Source organism: Rhinopithecus roxellana, chromosome 20 (assembly GCF_007565055.1).
Source record: "Rhinopithecus roxellana isolate Shanxi Qingling chromosome 20, ASM756505v1, whole genome shotgun sequence".
Lineage (NCBI taxonomy): Eukaryota > Metazoa > Chordata > Mammalia > Primates > Cercopithecidae > Rhinopithecus > Rhinopithecus roxellana.
Genome location: NC_044568.1, coordinates 48,853,102 through 48,871,596, shown reverse-complemented (window position 1 = coordinate 48,871,596; position 18,495 = coordinate 48,853,102). Strand labels below are relative to the sequence as shown.

General features: G+C 44.9%; 1 protein-coding gene across 1 annotated transcript in view; it reads left to right on the top strand.

The window, feature by feature from the left end:
- Positions 1 to 4,330: 4,330 nt before the first annotated feature.
- The window catches only part of USP31 (ubiquitin specific peptidase 31), a 96,060-nt gene continuing 81,895 nt past the window's right edge, over positions 4,331 to 18,495 (top strand). The window contains exon 1 of the mRNA XM_030925555.1: positions 4,331 to 5,035. Within this exon, the coding sequence (XP_030781415.1) occupies positions 4,412 to 5,035 (624 nt within the window). The 5' untranslated portion in view covers positions 4,331 to 4,411. The remainder of the gene's footprint in view (positions 5,036 to 18,495) is intronic.

Genomic DNA, 18,495 nt, shown 5'->3' with positions numbered 1-18,495 from the left:
TCTGGATGAGGAAGTGAGACCCTGTCTCAAAAATAATAATAAAATAAAAATAATAGTAATTCAGGTTCTCTATGTGATATGAAAACACTCTAAACATGGTTGAAAGCAGGGAATGGTACAGACTGATAAATAATTTGTATAGAAAATAACGTTATGGACCTGGTGTGGTGGCTCATGCCTATAATCCCAGCACTTTCGGAGGCCAAGGCAGGAGCTTGAGACCAGCCTGGTCAAAATGGTGAAACCCTGTGTCCATTAAAAATACAAAAATTTGGCCAGGCGCAGTGGCTCACAACTGTAATCCCAGCACTTTGGGAGGCCGAGGTGGGCAGATCACAAGGTCAAGAGATCAAGACCATCCTGGCCAACATGGTGAAGCTCTGTCTCTAGTAAAAATACAAAAATTAGCTGGGCGTGGTGGCATGTACCTGTAGTCCCAGCTACTCGGGAGGCTGAGGCAGGAGAATCGCTTGAACACGGGAGGCAGAGGTTGCAGTGAGCTGAGATCATACCACCGCACTCTAGCCTGGCAACAGAGCAAGACTTTGTCTCAAAATAATAATAATGATGATGATAATAATAATAATACAAAATTAGCCTGGCGTGGTGGTACATGCCTGTAATCCCAGCTACTTGGGAGGCTGAGGCATGAGAATGGCCTGAACCCGAGAGGTAGAGGTTACAGTAAACTGAGATCGCACCACTGCACTCTAGCCTGGGCAATGGAGTGAGACGCTGTCTCAAAAACAAAACAAAACAAAACAAAACAAAGAAACAAAAAACTTTTATGAGATAACATCTATAAAGGAATACAACAAAAAGGATAATGGGCAAATGGTGTGTGCAGGTAAATCACACCAGTAAAAATAAAATCGTTAATTAAAAGGTATTCCTAGTTGTTTTCTTGATTGCAAACAGCAGAAACTGACACTGGCTGTTTCACCAATAAAGGAATTTACAGGAGACCTATCAGGTTAGCTCACAGAAAGAACAGAGCCAGAGAAACAGGCTTGGGCAGAAACCCAGGGAGGCAGACACCAGTAAGAACTTGCCACTAGAGTAGCAGCTGGACACTTGCTGATATCACCCCCACACTGTACACCACCGTACTGTCACACTGCTAAATATATAGCTGCTAGATTCATTAATTCACTGCATTATCTCCAACGAATCTTGTATCAATACTTCTAAAGCCAAAGTCTAGGTAGGAACATATAGTTGGTCTTGCTCTGTTACCCAGGCTGGAGGGCAGTGGCACGATCATAGCTCATTGCAGCCTCCACCTCCTAGGCTCAAGTAATCCTCCCGCCTCAGCCTCCTGAGTAGCTGGGACTACAGAAGTGCACCACCACAGCAGGCTTATTTATTTATTTTTTTTAGAGACAGGATCTCGCGATGTTGCCCAGCCTGGTCTCAAACTCTTCCTGTCTCTGTCTGCCTGTGCTGAGATTACAGACGTGAGCCACTGCACCCAGAGGTGGTCTTTTTTAGGTCATTTTCCTGGGCTCTAGCTTCCAGGGGTAGGAAGGGGAATACCTGCTCCCCACCACCTTACCCAGTTTTCATAATGGGAACTTGAGTTGTCCTGCCTAATTTGGTATCCCCTGCAGAAAGGAAGTGGGTTTAGGTGTTGGATAGCAGAGAGACTGGCACATGATGTTCAAGCTCACTCATACAAACAAAAAGTGCATTGATATGCCATATTTTGTTCATCAAACTTGTCAATGTGAAAAAGACTGGAAAACTCAACAGTATCTTGGGATTGGGAAATGTGTGTTTCCCATTCATTGCTGGCAGGATAAAACCTTTCTGGGCGTCAGCTTGACAATAGGTGTCAAATATGGAATACGCATACCCTTTGATCCAAGGTTTCAGCCTAAGGAGATAGCTGCAGGATGGACAAGGTATAGGTCATGATGATATTCACTGCACTGTTGTTTCTAATTTATGTTTCCTGAGCTTGGGGGTAAGGGGTGGTACAGAGAGGGGCAATGAAAGATTCACTACAGAATGTTCAAGGTGAGTCTTTAAGAATGATCATCTGAACATTCCAACGAGAAATTTTTTCAAGTCTGCGTCAAGCTTTGAGGCTCGGTGGAGACCTGTAAGCTTAGAATAGTGGGAGGGGCCCAGATTAGAAAGGCAGTTCTTAGGTATCTCACCAGAAAGTTCAGATATTGTTTAGAAGCCAGGCGTGGTGCCTCACGCCTGTAATCCCAGCTACTCAGGAGTCTGAGGCAGGAGAATTGCTTGAACCCAGGAGATGGAGGTTGCAGTGAGCCGAGATCCGGTCACTGCACTCCAGCCTGGGTGATAGAGTGAGACTCCATCACACATACACACACATAGGCACACGCACACACATGACATTGTTTAGGTATAAAGTTGCCAAATAACCTGTTATATGATGGCTACCTTACTGCGTACCCAATAATGAGTAAGATGGGTCTCTGCTGGGTTGAAGCCCACATATTAGTGAAAGTGATGATTGTAAACTGAATTGCAGTATCGTCAAGTCAGTGTCATGAATGAGAGGTGCCAAGAGAGCCTGTGGAAGGAACATCTCCTGAAGGGGGTGATATCTAAGGTGAGACTTTAAGGATGAAGGGAAGTTAGCTAAGTAGAAAGATTCTAAGTTAGCTAAGGAAAGGTTCAAAGGAGAGGGAAGAGCTCTGGCAAAGGCCCTTGAGTCTGGATCAAACTTGAGTCTGGATCAAAAAAGTTGAGAGCCATTGCCTTCACATTTTAGTGTGAATAATCAGATGGCTTTCTTGCTGGTGTCCAGATAAGAATTTTGACTAAGAGGAGAGTGGAGGCGATTAGGGACAGTGCAGAGCACCCTGGAGATGTCATCGTAGAGCCCGACTTACAATGGGGAGGGAGGTCAGAGGTAAAAACCATTTACTTTGAAACGTGGTGTAAGGTGGCCTTCATGTTTTAAAAAGGAGGAAGCGCTTTCCCTTCCCTGATTTCTCTCTTCTGCCTCAGGACTCAGACTAGCCCTTTTAGCAGAGGGGAGCCTACAGAGAGGAGGTCATATACTAGTTGATTTTGGACTAAAGACATCCCAAAGATGTACTATTTTTTGCTCCCTGCACTATTTTTTTTTTAATGGAACCAACGTTTAAAAATAGGATTTCTGCCTTCTCTTAAAACATCAGATGATCTGGTAACGCTGAGCTCCTGTTCTCACATGGGAACAACCGGCTGTAGCTGAGTGGCAGCCACCATTTTAGAAAGATGTTAATTTGAAGTTTGCTATAGTCCCCATCATTCCCTATATTTCCCCCAACCCTGAGAGCCAAATCACTTGAAAGTCAATATGATGATTCAAACACCAGAATTCTTCACTCATTTGTGGGTTTGTAACCTGTGATATTTGTGGATTCGTGACCTTTGGTTTAGAGGTCAAGTACAGGGTTGTGAATAAAACTTGGATTTGAATCAGATAAGAACTGTACCACTCTCAAAGATGGTTAAAGATTAAAGAAAATATTGCATGCTTGGCATAATGTGTGGAACACAACAGCTATTGTAAATATCCACTAGGAATGTAAGCTGCAAGAGGGCAGGTAGAAACCGTGTTAGTTTGATCTGCTATAGATTTAATTCTTTGTAATATCCCCAGTAATTGTTGAATGAATGAGTGAATGAATGAATGAATGGATGGATGAATGATGGGAGAGCCCGGCGGGGTTTTAAAGGCTGGAATGAAAAGGAAAGTAGTTATGATAACATCGTTTCGCTGGGACTCCAAGGTGCAGCCAGGAAGAAAAGCCCGCTGGGAACTGCCAGGCTCTGTGACTGCGCTCCGGTGGCACACAGACGGTAGGTATCTGCAACGTCCCTTGGGAGCCAGGCGGGGCTGACTTGCCCGGGACCTGTCAGGGCCATGTCCACTAGCTCTTGCACGGTCTGGTAACTGACAGCATCCTGATTCCTGCACGTTCCCGTCTCTGCCATCTGATCAGCAAAGATAGAGACCCACCCCTGGGATCCACCTTCCAGCGCGAGCCCAGCCTTTTCCTCCAAGCCTGGACCGCGCCCACACTAGACATGGCCTCCCTCGGGCTTCACGCAGCAGGACCGCGCCCGCAGCCGGCAGGCATCCCGTCCAGCTGGGGAGGCAACTACCTTCCCACAGTGAACATGGCGGCCGAGGCGGCTTCAGCGCGGGGCGGGCGGCGCCGGGAGGCGCGTCACGTGAGCGGCCCAGCTGGGCGGACCGCGCGCGCGCGCCCGCTCGCCCCGCCGGCCGCCGCTGGCTCGCTGGCTCGGCGGCGCTGTGAGGTGTGTGGGGCGTCGAGCCCCCGGGCCCGGTGAGGCGCGGCGCTGCGGGATGCGGCGGCGGCCGTGGCGGGGCCGCGGGCCGGGCGGGCGGGCGCGGTGATGAGTGTCTGCGGCCGCCGCCATGTCCAAGGTAACGGCGCCCGGGTCCGGGCCGCCGGCGGCGGCGGCGGGCGGGAAGGAGAAGCGCTCCTTCAGCAAGCGGCTATTCCGGAGCGGCCGCGCTGGCGGCGGCGCCGGGGGCCCCGGGGCGCCTGGGCCAGCCGCTCCCTCCTCGCCCTCCTCGGCACGCTCGGTGGGCAGCTTCATGAGCCGCGTTCTCAAGACGCTGTCCACGCTCTCGCACCTTAGCTCTGAGGGCGCTGCCCCAGACCGCGGCGGCCTCCGCAGCTGCTTCCCGCCCGGGCCGGCCGCCGCGCCCACGCCGCCGCCGTGCCCGCCGCCGCCCGCCTCTCCCGCGCCGCCAGCTTGCGCCGCCGAGCCAGTGCCCGGCGTGGCGGGACTCCGCAACCACGGCAACACGTGCTTCATGAACGCCACGCTGCAGTGCCTCAGCAACACCGAGCTCTTCGCCGAGTACCTGGCGCTGGGCCAGTACCGGGCGGGGCGACCCGAGCCCTCGCCTGACCACGAGCAGCCTGCGGGCCGCGGCGCGCAGGGCCAGGGCGAGGTCACCGAGCAGCTGGCGCACCTGGTGCGGGCCCTCTGGACCCTGGAGTACACCCCGCAGCATAGCCGCGACTTTAAGGTGAGCCCGCGCGCCGCCACGCCCCGACTGCACCCCGAGTCCCTGGGGCACCTGCCTGCTCAGGTCTTCCTTCCCTCGGTTCCTCTTGGCCCGGCAGGGTTGCTCTGAGTGGTCTGTGCAATCTACCAGTGATTGTAAGGAGATTCATTCATTCATTCATTCATTCATTCATGCATGCATGCATGCACTCACTCACTCACTCAACATGTATTTATTGAGAGCTTGCTGCATACGTGCCTGTGCTCTGTGTTAATAGGCAATGGGAGTGACGTTGCAATGAACAAGACTGCCTTCATGGAACTTGCATTTTTGTGGGACGGGAGTATTGAGCATGGGTTCAAATCTTGGTTCTGCCACTTACTAGCAGTGTGACCGCGGGCAAGTTAAGCAGCCTGTCTGTGCTTACCATTTCTTCATCTGGGACCTACTTCATAAGGTGGTTGTGAGTTGCAAACAAGTTGATATATTAGGTCGAACACTGTGGAATTACCCATATTTCACTGTTTTTTATTTACAGATTGGCACTTTTATAGGGTTCGACCTGCTAAGTAAAATACTTCAATATCATGTATATTTGTTGTTATTATTTTTGTTATTAAACACTTGAAGAAGTTAACAAGATAATATCAGATAGTGGTTTGAAGAAAGAAAAACCTGCTGATGTGATTGATGTGCTGACAGGCTACTTTTTATTTTTATTTTATTTGTAGAGACAGGGTCTTGCTTTGTTGCCCAGGCTGGAGTGCAGTGCTCACATAGCCTCAAACTCCTGGGCTCAAGCGATCCTCCTGCCTCAGCCGCCTGAGTATTTAATAGCTGGGACTACAGACACACACCACCATACCTGGCTATTTTTTATTTTTAAAACACTTTTGTAGAGACCAAGGTTTTGCTCTGTTGCCCACGCTGGTCTTGAACTCTTGTCCTCAAGCCACTCTCCCAGCTTTGGCCTCCCAAAGTGCTGAGATTACAAGGGTGAGCTCTACATCCATATGTATGGCCCTTGGCCAAGCCCTCCTTTGCTGTTTGCTGGTGGGGCTGCAAGTGTAATGAGAGGGTGAGATTTGAGAGCCGAGTGGTGGGCTGGGGCCGGATGATATGGGACCATTTAGGATGCACTAAGAAATTGGGCTGTTACTCTCAGCAGAGGGGGAACATGATGTGAGATTGTATAAGGGATACTTTTAGGTAGGACGTGAATATGGTATTAAATAGCATGAAATCGGGCTGGGCGCAGTGGCTCATGCCTGTAATCCTAGCACTTTGGGAGGCCAAGGCGGGTGGATCACCTGAGGTCGGGGGTTCGAGACCAGCCTGACCAACATGGAGAAACTCCATCTTTACTAAAAATACAAAATTAGACGGGCGTGGTGGTGCATGCCTGTTATCCTGGCTACTCGGGAGGCTGAGGCAGGAGAATCGCTTGAACCCTGGAGGCGGAGGTTGCGGTGAGCTGAGATCGTGCCATTGCTCTCCATCCTGGGCAACAAGAAACTCTGTCTCTAAAAACAAAATAAAACAAAACAAAACAAAACAAAAAACAGCGTGAAATCACACAGGGAGAAAGTTAATTCCTTTTTTTTTTTCCTATCCTGATCTTGCCCAGGACAAAGTCTCAGCTTGATGTTAGCCTGTTTTTAACACCTTTTGTTCACCCCCCACTCATTTTTTTTTAAACAGAGAGAACAAGCTTCAAGTCTAGAAGCGTTGGCAGGCAACAGTAGCTAGAATTTAATAAGGTTATGCTTTTATTGGGTTTCCATTTGTCTTCAATTCTTGGCAAAAGGTACTGGTTTCCCATTGGTGCTATAAAACTTCTTTATAACATACATTTATTTAAGTAAAAGGAGATGATTTTGTTAAAATATAAAAAGGTGAACTATCCGAGGATCTGCCCTTGGTTAAGGTCCTGCTTTCTTGCTGACGAACTACATGGCCAGTGTGCATCTCTCCCCGTTTAATACCTTTTCCTTATATTTTATGCCGCTCAGTGCTGTTTTTCTTGGAAAAAAATCGTTGCTGTTTGATCTTGACTTGAATGGAAGTACTTGACTGAGATAGGGACTGGAAAAAAATGAGATCTATGTCAGAGATCTCAAAATAATAATAATAATAATAATAATTATTATTATTATTGAGATGGAGTCTCGCTCTGTCGCCCAGGCTGGAGGGCAGTGGCCTAATCTCGGCCCACTGCAGCCTCTGCTTCTTGTGTTCAGTCAAGCAATTCTCCTGTCTCAGCCTCCCGAGTTGCTGGCACTACAGGCCCGCCACATGCCCAGTTAATTTTTGATCCACTTGCCTCGGCCTCCCCAAGTGCTGAGATTACAGGTGTGAGCCAGTGTGCCCAGCTGAGATCTCAAAATTAGAAAGGGAGAATGATCAGGAGAACTGGCTACTGTAGGTCCACCCCCCGCCCCCCATCCTGCCCCTCTGCTTACAATTGCCTGTAAGTAGCCACAGCATTTGTAAACTTTTCAAGGTCAGAGCCTAGTATTTAAGTTTGGTTTTCTCCTCTTTTCCAAAATGTGAAAATCAATTTCTACAGCATCTTTGTATGTGAACATTTCCATTGCTTTTTATGAGTTTGTGTTCACTTTTTTATCCATCAAGCTGTGAACAGAAATGGGTCAATAATTCTAGAAGTACAGAGACTGATTTATAGGCATGCTTTGGCAGACATGAAAGATTCTTAGAGGCCTGACTTTTTAAAAAATGTAATCTCCTGAACCTTTAGTAGGTTTCACTCTACATTCATTCATTCACCTCCCATTTATCGAAGGCTTACTTAATCAGTTAGGAATGCCTTCAGCCCAAGAAAGGAAAAGCCTTAATGATAGTGCCTTAAGCAATAAAAACGTTGCAATTGGCACACACAGTGATTCCGGAGTTGGATGGTTCTATGGTTCAGTGGCTTGTTGGGCCCAACAAGAATCCAGACCATTTCTGTATTTCCACCCTGTTGTCTTTTTAGCTATCATTGACTTTTTGTTCTTATGTTTGTCACCTCATGGTTGTCCAATGATGGCAGCCACAGCACCTAGCATTCTACGCAGGAGGGCAGGAAGTCATTAGGGAAATAAAAATTCTTCCAGAAGCCCCCTCAGCAGGCTTCTGCTGACATCTCATTGGCTATAACCATGTCAGTTGGCTGTCATGGAGGCTGGAGGGTGGGTATTTGGGTTTTCTTGTCTTCATAGAGGAGATGAGTAAAGGAGGGGTTTACCTCCCAGGCAGCAAGAAGTGCTGAGTCTAGTGGGATCTAGGAAGTTCTCTGAGACAGCGCTTCTCACGGGTCAGTGTGCACATAATTCACCTGGGGGATCTTGCTACAAAGCAAATTGAGATACGGTAGAGCTGGAGTGGTGCCCCAGATTCTGCATTTCTGACAAGCTCCCTGGTGATGCTGGTGCTTTTGGCTCAAGGACCATCCTGTGTATAGCAGGCACCAAGGAACAAGGAAAGCATTACCGAAAAGGTGGCTCCTGAGCAGTGTTCTGAAAGATGAATAGAAATTTGCAGGGCGAGGAAGTAGCGGAGTGGCATAAGTGGCATGAAAGGGCGTGTGGTTTTGGGGAATAGACATTTAGTGGCTGGCTGCACTATTGAGAGCAGTGGGGGTGCAGGAAGCCTGGGAGAAGCGTGTTGGAAACGCACTGTGAAGGGCTTCGTGAGCTATGCTGGTTTGGATTTCATCCTCTGCAAGTTGAGAATCCAGAGCTGATTTTTAAGCAAGGAAGTGGTATAATTAGATTCTTTCCCCCTTTTTATTCCCCCAGTTAGGTAACTCTGGCAAATTGATTACTTTTTTAAAAAATGTTTTATTTTAGCTAAATTTGATGGATATTATTTTGAGTATAAAGAAAGTTGAATGCTAAGGCAGGACATAGTGGCTCATGTCTGTCATCCCAGGTGGGAGGTGTAATCCCTTTGGGGATCACTTGAGACCAAGAGTTCCAGACCAGCCTGGACAATATGGTGAAATCTCATCCCTGCTAAAAAAATACAAAAAGTAGCCGAGCATGGTGGCACACACCTGTAATCCTAGCTACTTGGAAGTTTGAGGCACGAGAATCTCTTGAACCCAGGAGGTGGAGGTTGCAGTGAGCAGAGACCACGCCACTGCGCTTCAGTCTGGGTGACAGAGCAAGGCTCTGTTCCCCCCGCCCCCGCCAAAACAAAACAAAGTTAAACACCAGAAGATGGACCTGAGGGCTCACTCTTGCTTCGCCTGCTTGGGGTGGACATTGTTATTTCATTCAGATATCGTTCACTCTCAGATCGCTCATATTCAGCCGTAGAATCCTGCTCAGTTCTAGAAGGGCTCTAGGCAGCTACCACCAGTTGGTTGAAGTTGGCAGAGGAGATAAAACCAATTTGCCATCTTGAGATAGTTTGCCTTGAGGTTAGAAAAGCACTTACTACATCTTTGTGCTTTTATTATCTTAAAACTTTAAGTTACTAATGTTTTTCTTTGTAAGTTTTTCAATTAGAATTCTTTCTTCCTTTCTAACCACATTGAGTTGAGTTTTAGGAGCTTGCCAAGTAGATGGTTTTTGGTTTTGGATGGGCTAGATGGTTGTTAAAGTTGGGTTTTCGTTTCCCAGGATGAAATGAGTTGACTAGCTCAATCTTGATACGCTTTAAAAAACGTCTCTAGCCATTACCTTTATCCTTTCTCTTTTTACACTTTTGTTTGTTTGTTTGTTTGTTTACTACTCTTAGACCACTGGTTTTCAACACAGGCACTTTTGTCTGTCCTCACCCCACCCTGCTGCTACCCCCTGGGACATTTGTCAATGTCTGGAACCCTACTTGGTTGTCACAGCTGGGATCAGGATGCTACTGGCATGTGGTGGGTAGATTCCAGGGATGCTGCTAAATGTCACACAATGTGCAGGACAGCCCCCCTTAATAAAGGATTTTCGCCCCCAAGTGTCAATATTGCTGAAGCTGAGAAACTTTGGAGGAATGTTTGGAGACTCAGCACAAGTTTCCCCTTACTTCCCCAACCTTTAAAATGGTTACCTTCTCTCTCTCTCTCTCGCTCTCGCTCTCGCTCTGTGTTCTCTTTCTCTCTCGCTGTCTCTTGCTCTGTCTCACTGTCTTCCCCTCAACCTCTCCCTCTCTCTTTCTCCTTCTCTGTCTCCCCTGTCTCTGAGTGTGTATATGTGTTTGCAGCAGCACTAGGGTAAAACTTAGACTTCACTGGCAGGACCCTTGCATCACTTTCTTAGTAAAATAGTGAGAGTAAATAAATCACTTTGAATACATAATATGCTGTTTTAAAGGGAAATCAGCTTATTGCTTTCATAGGAGCCTGCGTGCCCCAGATTCTTACAAATGCTTTCTGAGTTTTAGTGCTCAGAGCCGTTTTGCAACAAGTAAAAAGATGGATGATCATCTTTCAAGCAAGAGAGATAAATTTTATGGCAGCAGTTTTTAAATTGTGCTGGCGAAGAACAGCTAGAACAGAGTGATCTATTGATAAAAGAATTGTGGGGACTCCTTCCAAATTTGCAGTGAAACAAATAGTAATTGATGAATAGAATTCTCTCTCACATATTTTTTTTTCCTTGAACTTTGGTGCCTTGTAGTGCTTATTTATTAGTGAGAATTCTCAAGTCACTAAAGGAATAAACATGCATAAGAGACTAGTGGGGAACAACCTGGCAATTGGAGGCTAACACTTGCTGAGTTTCCCAGCCTGCTTTTCCATGCACCCATGCTGGGGGTTCTGGTGCTATGCTACAAACCCATGGTACATAGTTTTTTTCTGGTTTGTGTCAAGCTCTTTAGTATACTGTTATTTCAGTGTTTTCCACAAAGCACACTGACTTCAGGGTGTCACTTGGGGGAAAAAATGAAATTGTGTAGGTCACATTTAGTTTTGTGACAGAGTATAAAATAGAAAGTACATCCCTTCCTGGTCAGTTCTCTGGTCCATCAAATGCCATCACTTGAGTTTTAGCAAAGCTCCAAATCTCTGAGGGAGAAAGTTGATAGAATCATGACATTTTAGACTTGGAAGGAGACTCAGATGTGGTGTGAGTAGTCCGTAGCCTTTCAGGATGAGGGAACTCAGTTCACCTGCTGGCTAGATGTTGAGGGAGCAGAAGCAGAGTTCTGACTTCCACTGACTGTCAACTCTGTGTATCTCTGCGCTGCTGGTGCACAAATGGTCCTGGGCCTGGGGTGACCTTATCAGTACAAGCAATGAAACCACAGGTCTCAACATAACACATACACGCGCAGAGGGGACATGCTGAAATGTGTAACATTTTTTCCTCTGCGACTGTGGTGCTGAATTGGAGTGAAAATAAGGTCATCTGCAGCTGGCTTCACATTTGTGCCATTGCTCCTCAGGCTTAAGTGTTTTTGGAAGTCTTTCTTAAAACACATTCCTTTCAGACTGTTTCAACACATGTATCAATACGTGTGGGTCTCTCTCCAGTAAGCTTTAAGCTGATGTTTGCCACATCTTACCAAGTTTGGTAAAAGTAAAGTGTTAAGAATTACAATAAATTTTCCAAGAGGACTAATTGAGGAATAAAAATACATGTGATAATTATGAACTCCATATTTGTGGACCTGAATCACATTTGCTGCACAGTTATTGTTAGTTTAGGTGTTGGGCTGGGAATAGAGGATTAAGTACAAAGGTTATAGGACTAGGTTCATGCCCTCAGAGAACTTAGCTGCTTATAGAGAAGCTGTTTGAAGTTGTACTGATGAAGAAAGTTCACTGGGAGCTCAGAGAGAGGTGAGATCATTGTGTACGAAAGTGTAAGTAGAACGATTGATTTATTCATCCTTTTATTTGTTGTCAGCCATTAAGCATCTACAAATTTGAGTTTCTAACTCCATGCCACATATTGTACAGGTCATTTGTTATATAGTGGAAAACAAGGTGATATGATAATGGTAAAAAAGTTGTAAAAGACCATGTGGTCCCTTCCTTCATGGAACTTTTATTGCTACAGAGGAGGCAGATATTATTCAATAAACACTGGTAAATATGAAATTAAGAATTACAGTAGGCCAGACATGGTAGCATGCGCCTGTAATCCCAGCACTTTGGGAGGCTGAGGCAGGCAGATAGCTTGAGCCCAGGAGTTTGAGACCAGCCTGGGCAACAGGCGAAACCCTGTCTCTCCAAAAAGTACAAAAATTAGCTGGGTGTGGTGGCACACACCTGTGGTTCCAGTTACTTTGGAGGCTGAGGTGGGAAGATCACCTGAGCCTGGGAGGTCAAGGCTGTAGTGAGCTGAGATTGCCCCACTGCCCTCTGGCTTGGGCTACAGAGTGAGACCCTGTGTCCAAAAATAAATAAATAATATATATATATATATATATTGTATAAGTGCTAAAGAGAAATAGATGTATGAGAGGGAGTAGTGGGTGTGACCAGGCAGGAGGAATAAAATGCAGAATGCGCTATAGTTGGAAAGAGCTGAGGGTACACTTAAAAGTCTGACAGATCTTATTTGCAGCTAGAGAGCCAGGAGGAGAGTGGGGTGGAGGAGGTGGAAAGAGAGGCAGGGGCCAGGTAGGCAGAGGCCGAGTCTGCCTTGTGTAGCTATAGTGCCTTATAGACCAAGGTAAGGGGTTTTAGATTTTATTCCAAGACACATGGAGGCTGTTGTAGGCTTTAAACAGAGTCCTGGTATGATTTTGGGAAAATGTGAAGTGGCCATTCCGGGCACTGAATAGTGAGTAGAATGGAGGCAGAGACCAGTCAGGAGGCTTTTGTGATGAACTAGGTAAAAGGGATGATGGAGGGAGGTGGAGAAGTGGATGGATTTAAGATGTGTCTGGAGGTAGACTTTTGACAGAACTTGCTAATGGATTGATTTGTGGCCAGACCCTGGAGCAGAGGACATCGAGGAGAGCATCCAGAATAACTCCCACCTGTTTTCCTGAGCAACTGGGGCTGTATACCTATTTGAGGAGAAGCAGTTTTGGGGGAGTCAGGAATTCAGGTTCAGATATGTTAAATAGTACACTCATGAGATGTCTAGTAGGCAGTAAGGAACTCATAAGATAAACATTTTGGAGTCGTCCCCAGTAGATGACGTATTTAAAGCCATGGGCTATAGACTTAGAATGGGATTTGAAGATAAATAAAACATTGATAGTTAAGGGGAAGAGAGATGACATTCTAGGTTGCTAAGGAAATATTCTGAGCAGAGATATAGATATAGCATGGTCTGGGGACAGAGAGCCTTGATTTGGAGCAGATTCTCGGCCTTGGCACTGTTGCTATTTTGGGCTGGACAATTCTTTGTTGTTGGGGGCTGTCCTGGCACTGTAGGATGTTTAGCAGAATCCCTGGCCTTCACCCACTAGATGTGATTGTACTCCCCCCTACTCCAAGGCATGGCAATTAAAAATGTCTCCAGATCCTGCCAAGTGTCCCTGGGCAGCAAAATTGAGAACCACTAATTTGGAATGAAGGGGAGATAAATTTAGATGACTGGGGAGAGGAGAGGGGGCACGTTATGGGTGACTTTGAGAGTCTGTCACAACAGTTTAGCCTTGAGGCTGCAATCAGTAGTGATTCAATTGAGGCTTCTTGAGTTGTGCAGAGAGATTGATTTGATGAAAACGATTTTAGAAAAATGGGTCTGATGGTGAGCGAAAATGAATCAAATGGAGGAGAAAATAAATACAGGGAGAAAACAATCACAGGAATGAAGTGAGGAAAAGGGGGAGGAAAGGTGAATCCAAGAGACATTTTGGAGGACATTGGACACTATTAAGGAAACTACAAGACGTGGAGTGGTAAAGGGAATACTGAGATTTCAGGCCAAGGTGATAAAGAAATAATAGGGATATTTGATACAAATTTAATAGCTGATAAAAATTGAGCACTTAGAAAGGGAAGTGGTTTGTGGAGCATGAGGAGCAGAAAGATTGTACATTTAATTTGAATATGTGGGGTTGGGAGTCATAGGATATGACCTTCCCACTTAAGAGATGAAGTCTTAATAGACAGTTGGAAATCAGGTGCAATTTAGGACTAGCTGTATAGACTTGGATTCAGCTGCATAGAGGTGATAATTGAAGCCAGGAGCATATTTAGAAGGTCTGAGGCCCATGACAAAGCCTTTGAAGGAAACTAAAACTGAGAGGACAGGAGGAGAAAGAGGACCTCTTAAGGGGCAGTCAGAGAGGTAGCAGCAAAACCAGGAAGGCAGAGTCGTGACACCTGATTTGCTTTACAGTTTGACGACCTGCTCTTAGTGCTGAATACAGTGTAGAGCTGCAGAAATATCAATTTATTTTATTTTATTTTTTATTTCGAGACGGAGTCTTGCTCTGTCGCCCAGGCTGCAGTGCAGTGGCATGATCAGCGTGATCTCAGCTCACTGCAGCCTCTGCCTCCCGGGTTCAAGCGATTCTCCTGCCTCAGCCTCCCAAGTAACTGGGATTACAGGTGCGCATCACTGTGCCCAGCTAATTTTTATATTTTAGTAGAGATGGGGTTTCACCATGTTGGCCAGGCTGGTCTCGAACTCCTGACCTCAGGTGGTCCACCCGCTTCAGCCTCCCGAAGTGCTGGGATTAACAGGCGTGAGCCACTGCGCCTAGCCTGAAATATCAAGTTATGCCCATTAAGAAACAAATCAGGTTGGTATTTTGCAGACAGGGTATACATTTATTAAGTCCACAGATTTATTGAGCACATATACTGTGCTGGTCCTGCATTAGAAGGCACTGGGGATATGGCAATGAGTGAAGTGGCCCATGTCCTCAAGGAATTCAGTGTTTAGAAGGGAAGACAAATGGGTATAAAAATAATTGCAATAGGATAGGACGAGTGCTGGGACAGAGTTATATACAAAAGTGCTGTGCAAACCTAGGGGTGAGGTCACCTGAGGGAGGAATGGGGCCTGCGGGGTGACTGAAGAAACAATACCTGCTCCGTGTCTTGAAGGATTTGGTAGGAATTTTCTAGGTAGATAGGGGAAAGGTGGGAAAGTCCTTTGCAGGGTAGCAAAGCCTGTAAGTGCAAAGGTTTGGAACCTCAAACAACATGGCTTCTTCAGAAAATGTCAAGGTCTAGGGTGGTTGTAGCAGAAGGGTAGTGGTTGACAAGGTAGGATGGGAGGAGGCCCACTGAGTGATGATTGGAGCAGGGCTGGATCTGGAAGTCCTTGGGTGCCATGTTGCAGAATGGCATTCTGCAAAGGCAGGAACCAAATAATTTTAGACAAGCTTGTGGTATGATTGTCTTTTTTCTTTTATTTTTAAAAGAATGTTCACTCAGAGGCTAGGTACATTGAGGATGGGTTGAGTGATGATGAAAGAGGGGAAAGGACAGAAACTGATTCAGGACAAATAGTGTATGTATATTATATAGATATATATAATATATATATACACCTTAGCCTCTTTGAAACTGGTAACATTTGGGAAACTGAAGCAATTTAGAACTTTTCAAAGATGATAAATTCTATTTTAGACATGTTATATTTGTGGTCCCATGGTAATTCATGAGGGGAAATATTTGGTAGTTTAGGATAGTTTTGGCTAGATATTTCTATTTGTTATAAAACTCCAATTCTGAGGTTTTTGAAAAATGTCTTCCCAACCAACGATGTAAACTAGCACTGAATCTGTCATTCTGATTTGACCTAGTTTGGTTCTTTACACATTTGCAGGGGCAGAGCTTCAACTTGAACTTAGGGCAGTGTGACATACATGCTCTTACTCTGTGGAACGCACTGCCCTAAGGTGCCATTGATTTACATTTTTGTACTTCTTGTCCACTTACAATATTTTATATAGTTGTTATTCTGGTCAGACCACTTCGGATTATGAGTTTTAAATGCAACTTGTAAAACATTTTTTAATGTTTCTAAAGAACATTTGTAATACTGTTTAGTGTTTAATGATTTATGTGGTATTATCACATTGCTAAGTGATAATTTACTTATCCTGTCCTCTTCCTTTGTACATTTTCTTCCCTACTCTTTTTTTTTTAACTATAATGAACATGAATTGTGTTAATAGCTTTTTGCTTTGTTGGGTTATTTCTTTAGGATACATTTCCAGACATATCCTTAGAACATCAAAAACGTATGGACATCTTTTTGATTTCTCATGTATTATATTACATTGCAAAGAAAAGAAACTACAAAAATTACAGTGCTGCTAGTTGATAATAAACTTCACCCAGCATAGTAAATGGTACATGTTGGGTACCCAGAAGCCGTTTGTAGAATGAGTTTGGTTTTGTAATTTAAATTTGTCATATCCTTTCTTTGCTCATTTATCTCTTAGCATTTGAAAACTTTTTTTATTATAGTAAAATATACACAACATAAAATGTACCATTTTATGTATATAATTGGACTGGGTGCAGTGGTTCATGCCTGTAATCCCAGCACTTTGGGAGACTGAGGAGGGCGGATCACCTGAGGTTGGGAGTTTGAGACCAGCCTCCTGACCAACATGGAGAAACCCCGTCTCTAGTAAAAATACAAAATCAGCTAGGCGTGGTGGCACATGCCTGTAATCCCAGCTACTAGGGAGGCTAAAGCAGGAGAATCTCTTGAACGTGGGGGGCGGAGGTTGCGGTGAGCTAAGATTGAGCCATTACACTCCAGCCTGGGCAGCAAGAATGAAACTGTCTCAAAACAAAAACAAAAACAAAAAACGAGAAAAACCACAATCCAGTGGTGTTAGGTGCAGACAGTGTGGTACAACCATCTTTCCGTTTCAAAAACTTTTTCATCATCCCAAACAGAAACTTTGTATACATTAAACTTTGTATACATTAACTCTTCTCTAGTCCTCAGTAACCTCTATTTTTCTTCTGTCTCTATGAATTTGCCTATTCTAGGTACTGTATAAAAAGGAAATTCTATAATGTAATACGCAAAAATTTTTTGTCTGGCTTATTTCACTTAACATAATGTTTTCAAGGTTCATGCATGTTATAGCATGTGTCAGAATTTCATTTCTTTTTATGGCTGAATACTGTTCCATCATTTGTATGTAACAGGTTTTTATTCTTTTATCTGTCAGTAGACACTTGGATCGTTTCCCCCTTTAGGTTATTGTGAATAATGATCCTGTGAATATTGATGTACTAGTATCTGTTTGAGTTCTTGTTTTCAGTTTTTTCAGATCATGTAATTCTATGTTTAACTTTTTGAGGGACTGTCAAACTGTCTTCCACTAACTGCACCATTTTACATTCTCACTGATACTGGATGAGGGTTCTGATTTTTCTGCATCTTCACCAACATTTGTTAGTTTCCATTTGCTTTTGATTATAGCCATCCTAGTGGGTGTAAAGTGGTATCTCATTGTGTGTGTGTGTGTGTGTGTGTGTTTTTTTTCTTTTTGAGACAGGGTCTTGCTCTGTCACTCAGGTTGGAGTGCAGTGGTTCAGTCATGGCTCACTGCAGCCTCAACCTCCTGGGATCAAGGGATCCTCCTGCCTCAGTTCCCCTGAGTAGCTCAGACTACAGGTGCGTGCCACTATGCCTGGCTAATTTTTGTGTTTTTGTAGAGATGGGGTTTTACCATGTTTCCTAGGCTGGTCTTGAACTCCTAGGCTCAACTGATCCACCTGCCTTGGCCTCCAAAAGTGCTGGGATTATAGGCATGAGCCACCACACCAGGCCTCGTTGTGGTTTTGTTTTACATTCTCCTAATGACTAATGGTGAGCACCCTTTCAAGTGCATATTGGTCATTTGTATATCTTTGGAGAAATGTCTATTCAGGTCTTTGCTAATTTTTGAATTAGTTTTTTGTTAGTGGTGGTGATGAATTGTGAGAGTTCTTTATATATTTTAGATGTTAGTTTCTTATCAGATATATGAATAGCAGCTATTACCTTCCATTCTGTCATTCAATCCCTTGGTAGTGCCTTTACAGGCACAAAAGTGGTTTTTTTTTTTTTTTTTTTTGAGATGGAGTTTTGCTTTGTTGTTGCCCAGGCTGGATTGCAGTGGCACGATCTTGGCTCACTGCAGCTTCCAGCTCCCAGGCTCAAGCAATTTTCGTGCTTCAGCCTCCTGGGTAACTGGGATTACAGGCATCCGCCACCACGCCTGACTAGTGTTTTGTATTTTTAGTAGAGACGGGGTTTCACCGTGTTGGCCAGACTGGTCTTGAACTCCTGACCTCAAGTGATCTGCCCACCTCGGCCTCCCAGAGTGCTGGGATTACAGGTGTGAGTCGCCGTGCCCAGCCAAGTTTTTAATTTTGATGACGTCCACTTTTTCTAGTTTTTCTTTTGTTGCCTGTGCTTTTGGTCATATTCAAGAAATCATTTCCAAATCCAGTGTCATAAAGTCTCTGTTTTCTTCTGAAAGTTTTATAGTTTTAGTTCTTATGTTTAGGTTTTTCATCCATTTTGAAATAATTTTTTAGGTAAGGGTCCAACTTTATTCTTTTGCATGTGGCTGTCTAGTTTTCCCAGAACCATACCATGGTTAAC